Raw genomic sequence first — 15,577 nt, 5'->3', positions numbered from 1 at the left:
GGAGGGCCGCCGAAGGGGATTCTAGGATATGTAGTTTACATCCCTATCCTCCCATTGCTTTCGCCGTGTTATAAACTACATTTCCCAAGACAGTGATCAATTATAAGGTACGTTGGTGAGAGTGGAGAGTTTGGGTGTTGCAGTCCATTTATTTACGCATCTAACTGAAAACCAAAGTATCGTCGACGAATATGGACTACAATTCCCAAACTGCTGACTGGCGTTGTTATAGTCATCGCTTTTGCAGACGCGAGACGGTGCATCGGTGCCTCTGACAAGTTGTTAAATTCCGCGATAGGCACACCCTTGTCAAACAAACAAGTTTGTCTGCTATGTTTGAGGCTCAGGCGGCATGGAGGTGATCGATACTATTGTGGTACAAAACAGTGAGGTGGAGGCAAAGGAGACGGCGGTGTCCAGCCTGGACACGGATAAAAGCAAAGCAGGTTGGTACTCAGTCTGAAGCAGGATTCATCGCATGATGCGAGGAGGGCCTGATGAGTACAGCAGTATATCCCGGCTTCACATGACACCCAGTCAATGTCAAAAACAATCAGAGTATCATAGATCATCTGGGTATTTACAGCTTCAAATCACACACAGCACATAATGAATCGTCAAATTTAGAATATAAAGTCAAGTCAAGGTCAGACATTTATCAAGCAGTAACATGATGCATTTGTTTTCATTTCTAGAATTCATTTGGACCCAGGAGGCCACATGGCACCTGGTCAATACCCGGCTAGAGATGGATCAGGCGTTCGACCAGCCTGTCTGCAAGAAAAAGAAACTCTGGGAGATGGTGGCAGAGAAGGTGAACCTCAAACTACGGGAGTCAGAGGTCACGGACTTCACCGTGAAGGCCTATGAGTGTGATCTGAAGTGGAGAAACATGCTGGCCACCTACAGAAAGAACGCAGAGAGGGCCAAGAGGCTGGGCGCCGCCAGCGTCCACTGGGAGTTCTTCAAGGCCATGCACGAGGTCCTGGGCAAGACCAGGGAGGAGATCGAAGCGCAGCGCCAGGCCAAGCTCAGCGGCACCAGAGTGGGCAAGGCCATAGCCAGCAAGAGGTTCACCCCGATCCTCCCCACGCCTCCCGCCACAGCCCCCCCCTGCCCCGCCAAGCCTCCTCAGGACGTCCTGCAGCTGTACATGGAGCTTCAGGAGAGGAAGATGAACATGTGGGCGCAGCAGAGAGCTCTGGAGGAGAGGAAAGTCGAGGCCATCAACAACCTGGCCCAGGCCATCTCCAGCCTGGCCCAGAACAGCCGCTCACAGATGCAGAAGGACGACCATTAGACTCGCTCCTGAACTCTGATCCGTGCTGTTTGCACAAACCAAAAACTTTCATGACACCACAGGAAGAGGAAAAGCTGCATTTCTGTAGTCTCCATATTGCGATGGGTCATGCTATTACAGTTCAGACTGAAGATTTTACTTTTTCGGACGTCACAGAGAGCCAGAATTTATATTGAATGATCAAAAATGTATGGTTTTTCTTATTTTTGTTTTTTAACCACACGGTACTGTAATGGTTTAATGACACTTGAGAGCACAAGTCACAAGATCACACACAAACTGTACCTGAACCACTGCAGTGTTCAACACGAGGGTTTTTTTTTTCCAATCACAAACAAGTTATTTTAAGTTATTTTCATATATAGTTGCTGACTTGATAAAAACTGTTTACCTTCCTGCTGCCTGCTGACAGTAACAAGGCCATCTAGTGGTTGAAGTTGAAACTGCAACACAACCGTTCTTTTTTTTAAATATTAAGACACTAATGTTCATCACTTTATGGTCTGCTTTTCAGAAGCACTACACATTTCATGAATTCAAAGGAAATCATTTACATTAACAACTAATCAACCCTGGAATAAATGTTACTTTGTCTAAAGATTGTGACCTTGTGAGTCTTCATTTCAATGAAAGCACTTTCCCTTATCCGGTAATCAAAATAATCCAATGGAGTTCACTTTTTAAGTGAAGTTTATAATCGCACCAAACTCGCAAGAAAATTACTATTAAGTTACTTTGGGTGCACTCATTGTAAAAGTGGAATTACAAAATCTACATTTCACTCATGCATTACAGAAAACAATTATCAATTGTTACTTCCCTCCCTGATGATTGGTACACTTCTGTATTTTTTTATTTTCCATTCATGTATAAAACCTAGATATTCTATGTTAATCATGAAGCTGAGGTAGTTTACTGACTCCATGACAGGAGACCAAACAAATCCAGAGCAGTGTGGAGTACCTTCATGACTTCTCCCTTCCGTGTGCCTGCTGCTTGCATTGGTGTGTGTGACTATGAATGAAGTCTATTTCAAACCACAGAAATTAAACAAAAGTGACCATTTGTGGAGAAAATGGAGGCAAGTTTGACAAGTAAACAGAGTCAAGACAGTAAAGATTATTATGAAAATAAAACTTTAATCTCCCAATAGGAATAAAATCACATACTTCCAGAGCTGGACTTTGCAAAGAGCAGCTGGGCGATGGCGTCCCGTGAGCGCACGCCCTCCTCGTCCACGTCTCCCTCCAGCGGTGTCGTCTCCTCTCGCTCCACAGCTCCTTGCACCGCCGCCGCTTTTCCAATGTCTAAAAACACGTTATGCAGCACGCAGGCGGTCAGCGCCACCGCTCTGGCTCGCTCGTAGTTCCCGATGTCCAGGTACCGGAGCTTCTGGAACCTGGCCCGGAGGCCGGCGACGGCCTGATCCAGGCCGTGCAGATGCTGCTCCAGCGTCTTGTTGAACAGCTTCTCTCTGGACCCGGGGCTGCTGGTGGCGTACGGTGTGAGGACCCGAGCGGTGAGCGGGTATCCGGCTCGGGCCACCAGGACGGAGCCGGGCGGCATCAGCTCGGGCTTTCGCCTGAGTCTGTCTGCCAGAGCGCCGCCTCGCTCCGCGTCCGAGCCGCGGCTGACTCTGCAGTGCAGGAAGCGGCCTCTGCGGTCGCTCACCAGCTCCAGGTTCAGCCAGGAGTCGGGGGGAGCCTCCCTCCGCATCCTCCTCACCTCCGGCAGAGCGCTGTCCACGTCGTGTTTGCCTATGGGCAGGCGGATCGGGACCCGGGCGTGACCCAGGACGCCCAGGACCTGAGGGACGCTCTGCTCCTCAGCTTCCTCATCATCTTTTACCAGCAGGCTAGAAAGTGGAACAAGAGCGTCTACAGCATCTTGTCCTGCAGAGAGAGAAGGAAGGATGGTGTGAAGCACTCCACAGAGGAAATAACACAGAACAGTAACACTGGAAGGAAATAAATTTAATTAAGAGTGGAAGTTTGGAAGAAAACTGGCTTAGAAAAGTGGAATTCTCCATTTCTGATGTCAGTGTCGTGTAAAAAGAGGCCTATGGCCAGCCAAAGTGCTGAACAGTACAGCAAAACAGTGCAATAGAGAAAAGCAGATCCGCAGGACACTCTGCTCAGAGAGCCCAGCGTCCTCCCAGCAGGACCTCCGCTCACCTTCGGGCCACCGGATGATCTTCTGCTGCAGCGTGTTGACGCGCTTGCAGAAAGAGAAGAAGATCCTGTGGATGTTTCCCTTCTCCAGCCGGAAGCGGCGGGACACGCAGCGGTAGCTGAGGCGCTCGGACAGCAGCGTGAGGGACAGCAGGACGGTGTGGGGCAGGGACAGGCGGGCCCGGCCGGCCAGCCGGACCCGGGACGTGGAGCTCTGGAGCAGATCTGAGATGTACTGTGATCGTTCCCACAGAGAGAACAGGAAGTCACAAAAACACGGTAAAACAATCCCAAACAGCAATTTCCAGGACAAATGGTTCTAAAAACTCACTTTTTTTGTGTAAATGTGATCATTTTCTGTTGCTTTCAAACCGATATTAGGGAATCTGAGATGCAAGAGTAACTGGCTCTATGACTGTAATCAATGCAGATTTTAGAATATCTACACTCTCCTCCAAATACTACTCCCACTACAGTACAATGTATGGCACATAATTGAATCCACTACTTTCAAAAGTCCCAGATCTTTGTCGAGTGCATTGGAACTGTTCTCATGAATGCACGTGCAGCATATTGTGCAGCTCCAGATCATCACTGACATTGGGGCGATGCACACGATTTTAAGCAGCATAGTAGATTACAAAGTGTAAGACGGCTAGGGTTAGTGGGTTTAGGGTTGATGTATGGAATTTTCAGTGCAGTGCGTGGCATCTGCATCAACCTTTGTGCGTGTTTTATCCGAGACGGTTGCATGCACCCACCTTGACCGCTGCTCCGTGCACACTGTCCGGCTCCTGCAGGGAGTCTGCAGCCGCCTCCCCCTCCTCCTTCGGGACCGCCGCTGCTGCTGCTGCTGCTGCGGGGATTGTTTGTAAAACTGGAGACTCCCCTTTGACTCGACTCTGCAGCAGCTGCAGGTAAACGGCGGACGGAGCGGGACGCGCGTCCAGCTGAGCCCTCAGCCCGGACTCCAGGATCTCCTCCACCGCCTGGTCCAGCCGGAGCTCCAGCTCCCCGGCGGACAGCGGCTGCCACTCCCGCTCCACCATGTCCAGCACGGCCCTGCCCGCGGACAGGACGTGCTCCCTGACCTCCATGGGTTGACTTCGGTCCGCGGAGAGGCGGCGGGATGCTACAGGCGTTAGCACGATGCTAACCGGCTGGAACCGCGCTGCCTTCACGTGTTGTCGGAATTTTTATAGACGAGATGAGACGTTTGAGGAACCACAAAAACGCAGATTTCTGCCACTTTCCATTGAATCTAATTCGCCTGAAAAACCATGTTAAAATTTTAAATTGCGGCTTATAAAGTTGTACAGTTTGACCAAACTTAGAATAACAGTATATGAGGTTATATTTGTTCCCAGACCACAATTTCAAAGTCTGGTCTGGGTCTTGACTATAATACAATAAATCATTTATACTGTATAGACTCTTAAATTTTCAACTGTTTCATCTTTTAATATGTTTTAAGTCGTTTGATCAGTTTGCTTGTATTTTTTTATTATTTAACAGTTTGTAATGGTTTAAGCCATGATGAATATAATCACCTTTTTTGTTGTGGCAATTTAATGGGATTTTAACAGTGACTCTTTAAACACGAGTCGTCTTCAGTTTTTACACTTTCTGGGTGGTTTGAGCCAATTCAATTTTTTTTTTTTTTTTAATTGGTCTTATGAAGTACTTCACATTTTACTGTCCACTTACATCAATAAATAAATCGTTTTAGGGAAAACAGTGTGATGTGCAAATAAAATGCTCAAAAACATGAGTCCGTCAGCTGCAGACCCCCAGAAACAGCACAGTACAACCAGGTGAAAAACAATTGTTTTAATGTTAAATCAGTTACAAGTGCAACTTTGATCATGTCCCACTGTTTAACAGCTTCAATTGGCAAACCTGTTGAGTTTTTTTTTGTTTGTTTTTTATTTAAATCTCTCTTCTTCTTAATTTAATGCAACATTAAAACGGTTTCATTCCACACCGGTCAGAACTTCCACAGCGTTTCTTCTGGTTTCGAGACGGCGCGGCGCAGTGTGAGGCCTCAGGTTTGTTCCTAATTCGTGCTCAGATTCAGAATTCTGTGTGGTCGGGGAGATTACTGGTGTGTGATACAAGACAAACTGCAGCGTGGCATCAACAGCGACAGAGAGGAATTCTGGGTAAAGTCATGTGCAGCTCCACTTTTGGCAAAAACGGTTTGGTTCCTGTTTTGGGCCGGCGGTTTTAAAAGTCAACAATCTTCACGGGCTACAATCAAACATCAGGAGAGCTGATCAGTCCTCAATCGCTGTTACCACGGTGACGATATTCAACGATCACCACCAACTCATTCACAATTGCTACTGCGTGTGTGTGTCAGTCACTTTGTTTTCCACACCGACCTGCTGCCTCCAGCCTGAGAGCAGCCGCAGCGTGAGATCAATAACTACTGATCGGTAAAGTACCGGGAAATGTTTGGCTTTCTGCCAGCAACGCGCGTCTGTTTTCTATTGAGCAAAAAAGTTCTTGAAATACATCGTAACTTAGAAATTCACAAACTCCTAGCTAATGTCGCAACACATATCCAGGCCAACGACCGAAAAACATGTTAATCCTAGCAATAGTTTATTCAAAGAAACACACAAACATAAAAAGCCTAAAACGTTAACACCTCATCGACTCCCACTGTCAAGCCAGCAAAAAATAAAGGAGCACGAGTAAGGCGGCGTCGACCTTACCCCCAAATAAAGACGAGATTTCATTAAATACGAGGTACGATGCTTTGAGTTCAGCCCTCACCAACCCCGCGGGTGACTGACAGTGTCGTGACAAGTCCGCCAGGTTTCTCTGAAGGGTCTGCTGTGAAATTATCGATTTTTTATCTAGCATGCGTTCTCCGATTTCAGGACAAAATGAACCACTTTGAAGCTCCCTCACATTTACAGCGTGGGGGGGGGGGGTTGGAGGAGGGAGGAGGGGGGGCCCGGGCTCGGAGGCCCGGTCGTCGGTAACTTCACCCGCCGGGGCGTCGCTCCCTAAACCCCTCCCCCTCCCCCGTCCCCGTCCCCCCGGGTGTCCCTCGTGTCGCCCCCCCCCCCCCCCCCCCCCCCCCCTCCCCGCCTCCCGGCCCCTCACTGGACGGCCTGCTCGTTGGCTGTGCTGCCTGAGTCCTGCGGCTTCATGACGTCGGGGAGCTCTGGCGGGGTGGAGAAGGGCTCGATCCTCAGCTGCTCGAACGAATCATCTGACAGGAGAGAGTGACAGGAAGCGGGCGAGAGAGGCGTCACGTTACACCGTCAGACACAACACTGCTCCACAACGATCCAGATCCACGCTCAGGATTCACTTCTCTTCCAAACCCAAACCTCTAATCCCATTAGATCTGATCAGATCTAATGGAATGAAATGAATCAGATTACTTGGATTTTCTGAGATTAACAGAGTACTGGGGGAGAAAATCGACATGTTTCAATCCCATTTCTCACTCATCAGATAATTAAAATGATCAGAAAAGCTGTATAATCTGATATTTTATCAGCAGGTATCGGATTATGAGAAACAGTATCAACACATATATATCCTGACTAATCGTGTATTCTACATGGAACTGTGTTAATCTGATTCATTTGTATCCACTATAAGTAGTAAAACACAGACACAGAGTACCGATACGAGTACTTACCAAATGCCATCAAGCCTAATTAATACTCAATCAACGAAGGATTCTACCACTACTACCAGTCAGAGTAATTCATTAGTGTCTATAAATATGTTTCAGCCCAGGTGAAGGAGGGCGTGGCGGCGCTGATGAATGGTTCTGTTGTCATTAAAAGAGAATTAACTCACCGCCCAGACGGAAAGCTAATCCCACCGTGGCCGGGGCCTGAGGTCGGGCCGTCTGATTCGTGAAGCCACAGTTTCCAAGAGTCTGACTGTCGTTGAGCAGCACATCATCCTGGAAAACGGAGCACAGGGAGGAAAATTTAACCTCACTGGTGTTATTACACTGTCGCGCTCATCGCGTGAGGCTTTATGTGCTCTAACTTTGACCAAGTACAAACTACCATATGACAACGTTCAGCGCAGGATTCACCTTGTAAAGCCTCTGGTCTTCGGGTGGTCTCTTCAAAATGCCCTCCACGATGCGCTTCAGTTCATAAACCGTGGTCGACTCTTTGGCATCTGTGAAGATGGTCGTCTTGTGACGTCGGATCATTAGAAACACATCCTGAAGGGACGACAGGAGCAGGTCAAGCATGGAAAATACACTTCCTTCCGGAGGCAGGGCAACAGAAAACAGCATCTCTTTACTGTTTTCATCTCCAAAAAGTCTTGATGAGGATCACTGGATACAGAAATACCAGAAACACGCTCTGTGATGTCGTCTTCTTGATGTCTGAATCACAGTTCTGGAAGTTTTGGGCTTCGACTTGGAGTTTTGGCAAAGATTTCAGTTATGTTGGCTGAACCTAAGATCTGTTTCATTCCTTTGTTCAAACTGCCAGTAACTCTCGCCTATCAGTACAGAGGAAAGCAACCTCAGTACAAACATAAACATTAACAGTTCCAACATGTTTCCTTTCACTTTTTGCATAAACTTTCATTTTCAATGGGTCATATCAGCAAGAGGAGAAAATATGATTCACTAACAAACATTTTTTGGCCACAACATTTGGTGCACTTGTGCAAGCTCATACGATCCATAACGCCACACTTAACCATTCTGAGTAAAGTGCTGCTGTTCAGATTTGCTGAAGTGGTTTTCCTGAACGTTTACGTTTGAGTCGAGCCGTGACATTAAGCTGAAATGTGTTTGTTTATTACAGGAAGTGCCCGAAAAAGTCCAAACAAGGAAGTTTAAAATCTCTGATCAATCACTTCAGAGCATCGGTTCAAGTTTCAGAGAGTGCTCGAGGTTTTGTAAGTTAAATTTGTACATGTCAGAGGAAATACAACAAATCGGATTTCTTTCAGTTTCAAAGTGAGAGTTGGTGTGAGATCCCACCGGCCGTCCAGTCTTTGCTCTGGGCAATTTGAAAGGAACTCAATCATTAAATCTGTTTATCTTGGGGGTTTTCTTTATTTTCAAATTCAGCTGAAAAGTGATTAATTTTGTCATGAAGACAATGAAACAGTCTGTATACATCCCATATGTAGCTAATGAAGACCACACTACAATGTTCCACACTTTCATCGAAGAAAAGGTCTCACTTTCCTACTAATAAACAGAAGTGAAGTGTTAGTATGAGGTGTTAAAAAGGAAACTAGTGCAATATTTACAATTCTGTAAGTGTGAAACTCTAAAAAAAAACGATAAACATCAAGAATCTACAGTGAACGTTAAAGAGCCTTCCACTTTTTCCCCAAATCAAGCAGTTCACTAGTTGTAGAGGAGTGTTTCAGTTTCTGTTATAACACGATCTTTACAGGTAATCTGAGCTGATAGAACGTGTGTAAAGCTGGTAGTAGGACAGGTCCAGTCTTTGAGCCATAAGTCCTTTAGGTTGCATCTAATGAGGCGTTTAAAGAGCTGCTATCTGGCTTCATGAAGAGGAAGCTAATGTTAGCAGCCAACTGTTAGCATCCAGCTGCTGCAGCTTTGGGAATGAGCTAAATATCGAGATACCCTGGTGATGCCAGGCACTACTCTCCTGACAGTATCATGTCTAATATTAGTATCAAGACTTATAATTTGGAACATTTTATCCTCTCAGCTGTGACCGGGAAGCTAACGTTAGCCGAGCTTTAGCAGCTGCAGCCAACTTTAGCTACTTAGCTCCCTAGCTGCTAACTAGCTACTTCATCAAAAGCAAAGTTTCCTGAATTGGGTGTCATTTATTCAAAACAACGTAAATCTCTTCTCTTCTCCTTCCGAGGTCTATTGGCGAAAGTTGTATTGAATTTAAACGCTTTAAGGCGACGTCGAGTCACCGTTAAGCTGAGTGTGTTGACGCTAAGACAAAGCTAGCCGCTGTTAGCTAAACAAAGAATCAGCTTTACGGTGCTCGTTTTTTCAAAAGATGAACACAGCTTGTATAAGCTGCTGTTAAACCGCCGAAATCAGGCTCTCTGGACGAACTAAATAACGCTTTTGACAGTCAACCGGCCGCTACGTTAGGGGCTGTGTGTTTTCCTCACTCACCATTTCTTGCGGTTGGCTGCACACTGGAGGAAAAAAAAAACCCTTCACTTCCACTGCACAGCGACAACTGTGCGATCACAGCAGCATCAGGCGAGTCCGCCGGCCTCCGGCAGGGGGCGCTGCAGGCGCGTTAATCCGGGAAAACCAGCAGGGGGCGCTGCTGGTGCGTCATCCGGAAGAGCCAGTTTGTTTTCAGAAGCAGAAGATTCTAGATGGGCTTTAAAAAAAGTTACATATCTGATCTAAATCAGCTTTTCAATGAAAAAAAAAAAAGAAAAAAAAGTAAAAACTGTAGAACTTAATAATTGTTTTAAAATGATTAGGATCACTCCAAAAAGGTTTTGAAAAAAGGTACAATAGCCAAAATAAAAGACAATCAACATATCTAAACTCACAAAGTAGTTAAAATAGCATTAATAGTTCACAGCAAAAAAAAAAAAAAAAAAAAAACTGAACTACTTGAAAAGGCCACAATTCCTTAAAAGTGCTAAAGTTATTAAAACTACATTTTTTAAAAAGAGTAAAATACTCAAATTTGGTATAGTTGCTTAAAAAAACGTAAAAAATCTAAAACTGCTTTAAAAAAATCAAATTTACAATATAGAACTTTTTAAAATAGCCTACAAATTAAAAATTTCTTTATATTGCCTTTTATACATTTTTTATTTATATAATTTTTAATTATTTTTTTTTTCAATTGTATTCATTTTTGCAGTTTTCATAATATTGCCTTTTGAATTTTATAAAACTGCTAAAATGAATAACATGGTTTAAACGGAAATGGCCAAAACTACTACAAAATGTTCAAAACAAAATTAAAAAATGTCTGACCTTTAACATAGGTACAATTGCTGAAATAACTTAAATGACGTTCAATGGCCTAAATTTACTTTGTCAACATTTATAATTGCTGAAGATGTAAATTTGCTGAAAAGGATAAATATATGAAAAACAAATTAATCCACTAAAAAAGGCCAAAAATTTGCACAGAAATTTCCAAAATTATATAAAAAAAAACTACAATAAACATTGTATGCATCTGTGTGCTGCTGTTACTGAAACATCTGTGATTTCTGCTCTGTGAGATTAATACATTAACATTAACTTATTAATCTCACAGTGATTAAACTGAACATTTTATTAGTGGCGTGGAATGGATGAATTAAAACATTTTTAATCTCTACACACCCAAAAAAAACAAAAAATAACAGTCTGGAATCACCCACGTGCAGACTTTGAATAAAAAAAAAATGATGTTGCAGACAAAAAATATTATGAAGACATTTTCAATACGAAAAGATTTATTTACATGATTTACAACTTCATAAACACAGCAAAAGCGTTCAGGTAAAGCAGCATCTCTAAATTTACTCTGCTGCTTTTCTGTCGTGTGCAAAACTTGAAACCAAATGAACACATTCAAAGACTTAAAACAGCCTTCTCAGGGTAAAAAACACAAACGAGGAGGAGTACACTTTTTATGTGCATCCGTGGAAAAACGTCAGGATTTTTTGGGAGGATGAAGATTTCATGATGAAATCCTCCCGTCGTCGTTTCCACTGTGCTGATCTGAAATATTCCTCTTCCTTTGATGAAACCCAATCCAACCTGATGAGAGAGATGAGACGTGGAGTTTGTAAAGTCCCAAAAAAAACAAAAAAAACATCAAATTCTTCATAAAAAGACAGATTCAACTCACCCAGTGAGCTTCTATCTGATCACAAAGACGCTCTCTCTGATCTGGGAGTACGTCAGCTGTGGAGACAGCACGGCGCTCAGTGATTGGTTAAAGTGAATCAGGGTTGATGAGGGTTGGTTTCTTACGTCGAGTCCCCTGGCGGAGCGGACCGGCTCCGGTCCTTTGCAGCAGAGCGCGGAGAACGGCCTCTCTTTGGTGTGCGGATGCTCTCTGAAGCACAGGCCGAACACCTGAGCGGGCAGGTAGACGTCCCAGTCTGCAGCGTGCTGCTCCATCAGGTCGCTCACCATCCTGTCCCAGAGTCAAGGAGCATGCAGGGACGGGTTCAAACTTTAAAGCGGACCCAGACGTCAGCCTCTCTACAGAAAGCCGACGGCTCAGTGAGGTGAATATGAGCACAGCCCAACCAGACCTGTCGATCATCTGCAGCGTGTTCATGTCCGCCGTGCCGGTCTGCTGGTGGTGGACCAGCAGAGGAATGGAAACCTTCAGCTTCTCTTTCAGCTCCAGGTTGATCTGACCAAAACGGGGCAGAGAAACACAGCGGATGCAGGTGAGGCCTGACTGATCCGCAAGCAACACGGCAACCAAGAACTTAACGGCTGTTTGAGAAGGATACACACACACACACACACACACACACACACACTCACTTTCTGGACGACGTCGTGAGGCAGCCTGGACAGGATTCGGACCGGGTACCCGAAGTGTGCGATGACGTCCTCCACGCTCTTGGCCACTTCATGCGGGAGGCAGGTGTTCATGGGAACGGCCTCCACCCACTTGGAGTAGAGGTCCGCGACCGTCAGGATGTATCTGTGGCCATTGTGCGTCTGAGCGAACGGCCCCCGGACGTCCAGGCCGAGCCACTGCCACGGCTCCTTCACCTGCGATCGGCACGCCACGGCCACGTCAAACAACACCAAGGCCAACGGCGAGCACGCCGACTCCGCGGATCACTTACTTCTATCAGGTTGTCACAATCTTTTTGCTCCGTCTGTGAAAAATACAGAGAAATGTGTTAATAACATACAGAGAAATGACCTTAAATGTTAGTTAAATGAAATTCTACTTACAACCAAACCATCATCAGGAGCCCAGTGAATACTCTGTTGAAGCAGGTGGAAGAATAAACACATGAAGGTTAATACATTCAAAGAGAATCATTAAAAAAAAACCACTACGCCGTGTCTCACGTACCTGAGGAACACAGTAGTCCCCATGAAAGAAATGAGGAAATGATTTGATCTTCATCAGTTTTTCGTCCATGACGACTCTCCATCTCTCCGGCTTTCTGGCGTCTCTGTCAACAGAAGCAGAGCAGGAAGGAACAGTGAGGAGCCGCAGGTCAGGTCAGCTGAGACCGTTAAAGCTCCACCACAGGCGCAGACGACGGAGACAGTTCAGTCAGCTGGATGTAACGTTACGTCTCTATAATGGTTGTAGAATGAAATTAAAGCGGTTGCTTTTCACCCTTCGGAGTCAACAATTCGACTCTGTTCAAAGCCACTGATGCTGCTGTTTGAATAAACAACAACCCAACCATGACGACCACCTGTTGCCCCGGGACTCAAGTTTAAGAGGATGTGAAACAAATGAGCCGAGGAGGCCGTATCACAGGAAGTCCAGACTGCAAACATGACAGCACGACGTTTCCAGAGAAAAAGGAAGAAGCTGCCAAAACACACACTTTTCCCAGAAGATGACCAAACACTTCTTGTAAGTAGTAAAATCAACATTTCACACACTTCCAGCGAGGCGCCTACCAGAGGTGGACAGAGACTGTCCTGAGCCGTACCTGGGAGCGTTCTGCGGGGCGGGGCTCTGCTCTTTGCTCCTGCTGCTCTGCTTTGCTGTGGTGTTGCTGTTCGACTGAGCCGAGTCTTTCTTTGTGGCTTTATCAGCGGCCGGCTAAAAGGAAAAGAAAAAACTTTGAGTGCTCTTGATTTTTAAAACCATCCTCCCCAATATTTAGAGAAAGTCACGAATACCAACAGAATCATCATCCCAGCATATCCTCACCTTGTTTCTCTTACGTCTGGAAGTGATGGACGGCTGGAGAGAAGAGGAAAGAGAAAGAGGTTTGTGTAAAAATATCTCAAAGCTTCATGAAGAAGCTAAAGTACGAGCAAATAAATTCCAAAACATCTTCTTCCTCTCATTACTGAGAATGTGTCAAGTGAATTCAAACCTTCTCCTTTTGTGTATTTTCTGAAAATAAGGTGGGAACGGCGTCATCTCGAAGGGTCACAGACTTCCCCGCTCTGTTGATGTATTGATCCTCGAAGTGGTTGATGCACAGCACTGAGAAGCGAGTCGGAGTCCAGTCCTCCCACTTCATGTTGACAAGCCATTTCTTCAGCTTCCGAGCGTTGTACAAGGGAAACCTAGAAAATAAAACACACAGCTCACTTTAAAGCCATCCCTATTTAAAGGAATTGTTCCCGTTATCACACTGGAAATGAGATAATGGAAACAGAAGGTCAAAATTTCATCTAAAATGGCAAAATTTATCATGAGTTAACCTGATGACTCACAGAAATTAGATTATATCAACATTTAAATGTGATATAAAAACAAGAAAGAGAAGTCAAACTATACAAGACACAGGAAATTCCTTTAAAGGTACCCTTAATGACAAGAAAATATATAAAACAGATTAAATGATGACCACAGAACTAGAATAAACACAGATGAAAGACAAAAATGCACTGACCAAAGAAAACACACAAAAACACACACAGGTGTTAAATAACCAAGAAACGAGATAAGCCAACTATAAAGAGAGGCTGTACAAGCCTGAGAGAAAATAAATCAAAGAGACATAGAGAAAAGATGTGTTGTAATAAATAGAGAAGAAAACAAACAAAATATGTCAAATTATGCAGACAGAGAAGAATGAAGACACAAATAAAGTCACAAAACCACATTCTAAAATGACACCAAACCCAAACAAATGCAAAATAATAAATCAAACACAAAATAACGTAAAAGACACCAGTGTTAAGTTAACTGTAACCCACACACTCCAAATAGTTCACTAAACAATCAGAAACAAGCCCAAAATACACCACAAACTCACTAAATGTCCACAAATAGATACAGAGTGATCACAAAATAACATAAAACAAATGCAGGTGTATGAAACGCTCCGGCAAATGACCAAAGGAGCGAATAAACCCAAGAGCAGCTCACAGTAACTACAAATAGACAAAAAATGTTGAACAATTACAGAAAACAAAGTAATCAGAGTACAAAATGCTGACATGGCACAAGTAAATACAATAAAAAACAAGTAAGCAGCATGAAACGACTAAGGATGCACACAGCAGCAAAGACTCGATGCTAAAAGACCACAAAGTGGAATAAAATCGACACTGAGAGGAAACTGAAAGACTAAAGAAACTTAAACGACACTAAAAAGGCATGAAAGCACAACTAATGCAAACAAAATGAGCCCAGCGATTCGCAAATATTGAGCTTTATGCTTCGTAATTGCTTTTCAACATTCTCAAGGTTAAGAGAAGCAACTTTCAATTTACACATCAGATGTTCCTAAAGTAGAAATTATGACAAATCGAGCTGGAAAATAATTTAAGACTAATGTTGTTACCTTTGTTAGCTAACTTCACTTGATACAAGAACTATCTTATTCAGGCAAAACATAAGATTTAAGATTAAAAACTTACTTAAAATACTTGATGTCTGCATCGCCCGAGTTTTCGCAGTTGTAGGCACATTTATATCGAGCCATTTTTACACAAATTCGGTGAAGTTACAGCTCAAACGACTTGTCTTTGAAGCTAAAGTTGTTAGCATTAGCACAGCCGGAGCGGAAGTCTCATGACCACATTTCAAAATAAAGACCCACTCGTTTTTAATTTAAAAAGAAGCGGCAATTTATTCCAAAACAAATACCAAAAGAAACGAACTCCCATTGTACATGCATTTGAATTAAATTCTACTGTGTTTATTTTCACAATGTCACCTTAAATACACATACTAATTCACTTTCGTCAAACTTGTGATTTTTCAATATATTTCTGAACGTGTTCATCATTAGGTTCCTCGTGCCTCGTTTTCGTAGCTTATTTTGAATTGCAGTTCATTTTTCTTTTTCAAATTGAAACAGCGTTCATAAGGTTCACCCTCAATTTTCATTACATTCTGCTCCTAAGTTTACTTTAAATTTTAATGTGACAGATTATAAACCGGATGTTGATGTCTTTCTTCTTCTGTGGTGGTGTAATACTTTGGGGGGCATTCAGCACTGCCCCACAGTT

At 44.0% G+C, this 15,577-nt stretch overlaps 4 protein-coding genes across 4 annotated transcripts; 1 reads left to right on the top strand and 3 right to left on the bottom strand.

Moving 5' to 3' along the window:
• The first annotated feature begins 254 nt into the window (after positions 1 to 254).
• Positions 255 to 1,889, top strand: LOC115387399 (uncharacterized). Its single transcript, XM_030090101.1, has 2 exons — positions 255 to 446; positions 696 to 1,889. The coding sequence occupies exons 1-2, from the start codon at positions 353 to 355 to the stop codon at positions 1,298 to 1,300; spliced, it is 699 nt and encodes a 232-aa protein (XP_029945961.1). The 5' UTR covers positions 255 to 352; the 3' UTR covers positions 1,301 to 1,889.
• Positions 1,890 to 2,461: 572 nt separating this feature from the next.
• Positions 2,462 to 4,672, bottom strand: LOC115387447 (uncharacterized). Its single transcript, XM_030090156.1, has 3 exons — positions 4,233 to 4,672; positions 3,475 to 3,706; positions 2,462 to 3,192 (listed from the first exon to the last, which is right to left on the bottom strand). Exons 1-3 carry the CDS (start codon positions 4,566 to 4,568, stop codon positions 2,462 to 2,464), a joined length of 1,299 nt encoding a protein of 432 aa, XP_029946016.1. The 5' UTR covers positions 4,569 to 4,672.
• Positions 4,673 to 5,286: 614 nt separating this feature from the next.
• Positions 5,287 to 9,684, bottom strand: elob (elongin B). Its single transcript, XM_030090419.1, has 4 exons — positions 9,596 to 9,684; positions 7,547 to 7,681; positions 7,300 to 7,408; positions 5,287 to 6,697 (listed from the first exon to the last, which is right to left on the bottom strand). The coding sequence occupies exons 1-4, from the start codon at positions 9,596 to 9,598 to the stop codon at positions 6,585 to 6,587; spliced, it is 360 nt and encodes a 119-aa protein (XP_029946279.1). The 5' UTR covers positions 9,599 to 9,684; the 3' UTR covers positions 5,287 to 6,584.
• A 1,194-nt stretch (positions 9,685 to 10,878) lies between these two features.
• Positions 10,879 to 15,127, bottom strand: LOC115387101 (uncharacterized). Its single transcript, XM_030089666.1, has 12 exons — positions 14,984 to 15,127; positions 13,486 to 13,681; positions 13,317 to 13,349; positions 13,093 to 13,205; positions 12,495 to 12,597; positions 12,371 to 12,403; positions 12,259 to 12,291; positions 11,948 to 12,181; positions 11,707 to 11,810; positions 11,420 to 11,585; positions 11,295 to 11,350; positions 10,879 to 11,203 (listed from the first exon to the last, which is right to left on the bottom strand). Exons 1-11 carry the CDS (start codon positions 15,046 to 15,048, stop codon positions 11,306 to 11,308), a joined length of 1,125 nt encoding a protein of 374 aa, XP_029945526.1. The 5' UTR covers positions 15,049 to 15,127; the 3' UTR covers positions 10,879 to 11,203; positions 11,295 to 11,305.
• Positions 15,128 to 15,577: the final 450 nt, after the last annotated feature.

Source organism: Salarias fasciatus, chromosome 4 (assembly GCF_902148845.1).
Source record: "Salarias fasciatus chromosome 4, fSalaFa1.1, whole genome shotgun sequence".
NCBI lineage: Eukaryota > Metazoa > Chordata > Actinopteri > Blenniiformes > Blenniidae > Salarias > Salarias fasciatus.
Note: the sequence above shows the minus strand (reverse complement) of the source record. Positions and strands in the feature narration are given on the sequence as shown.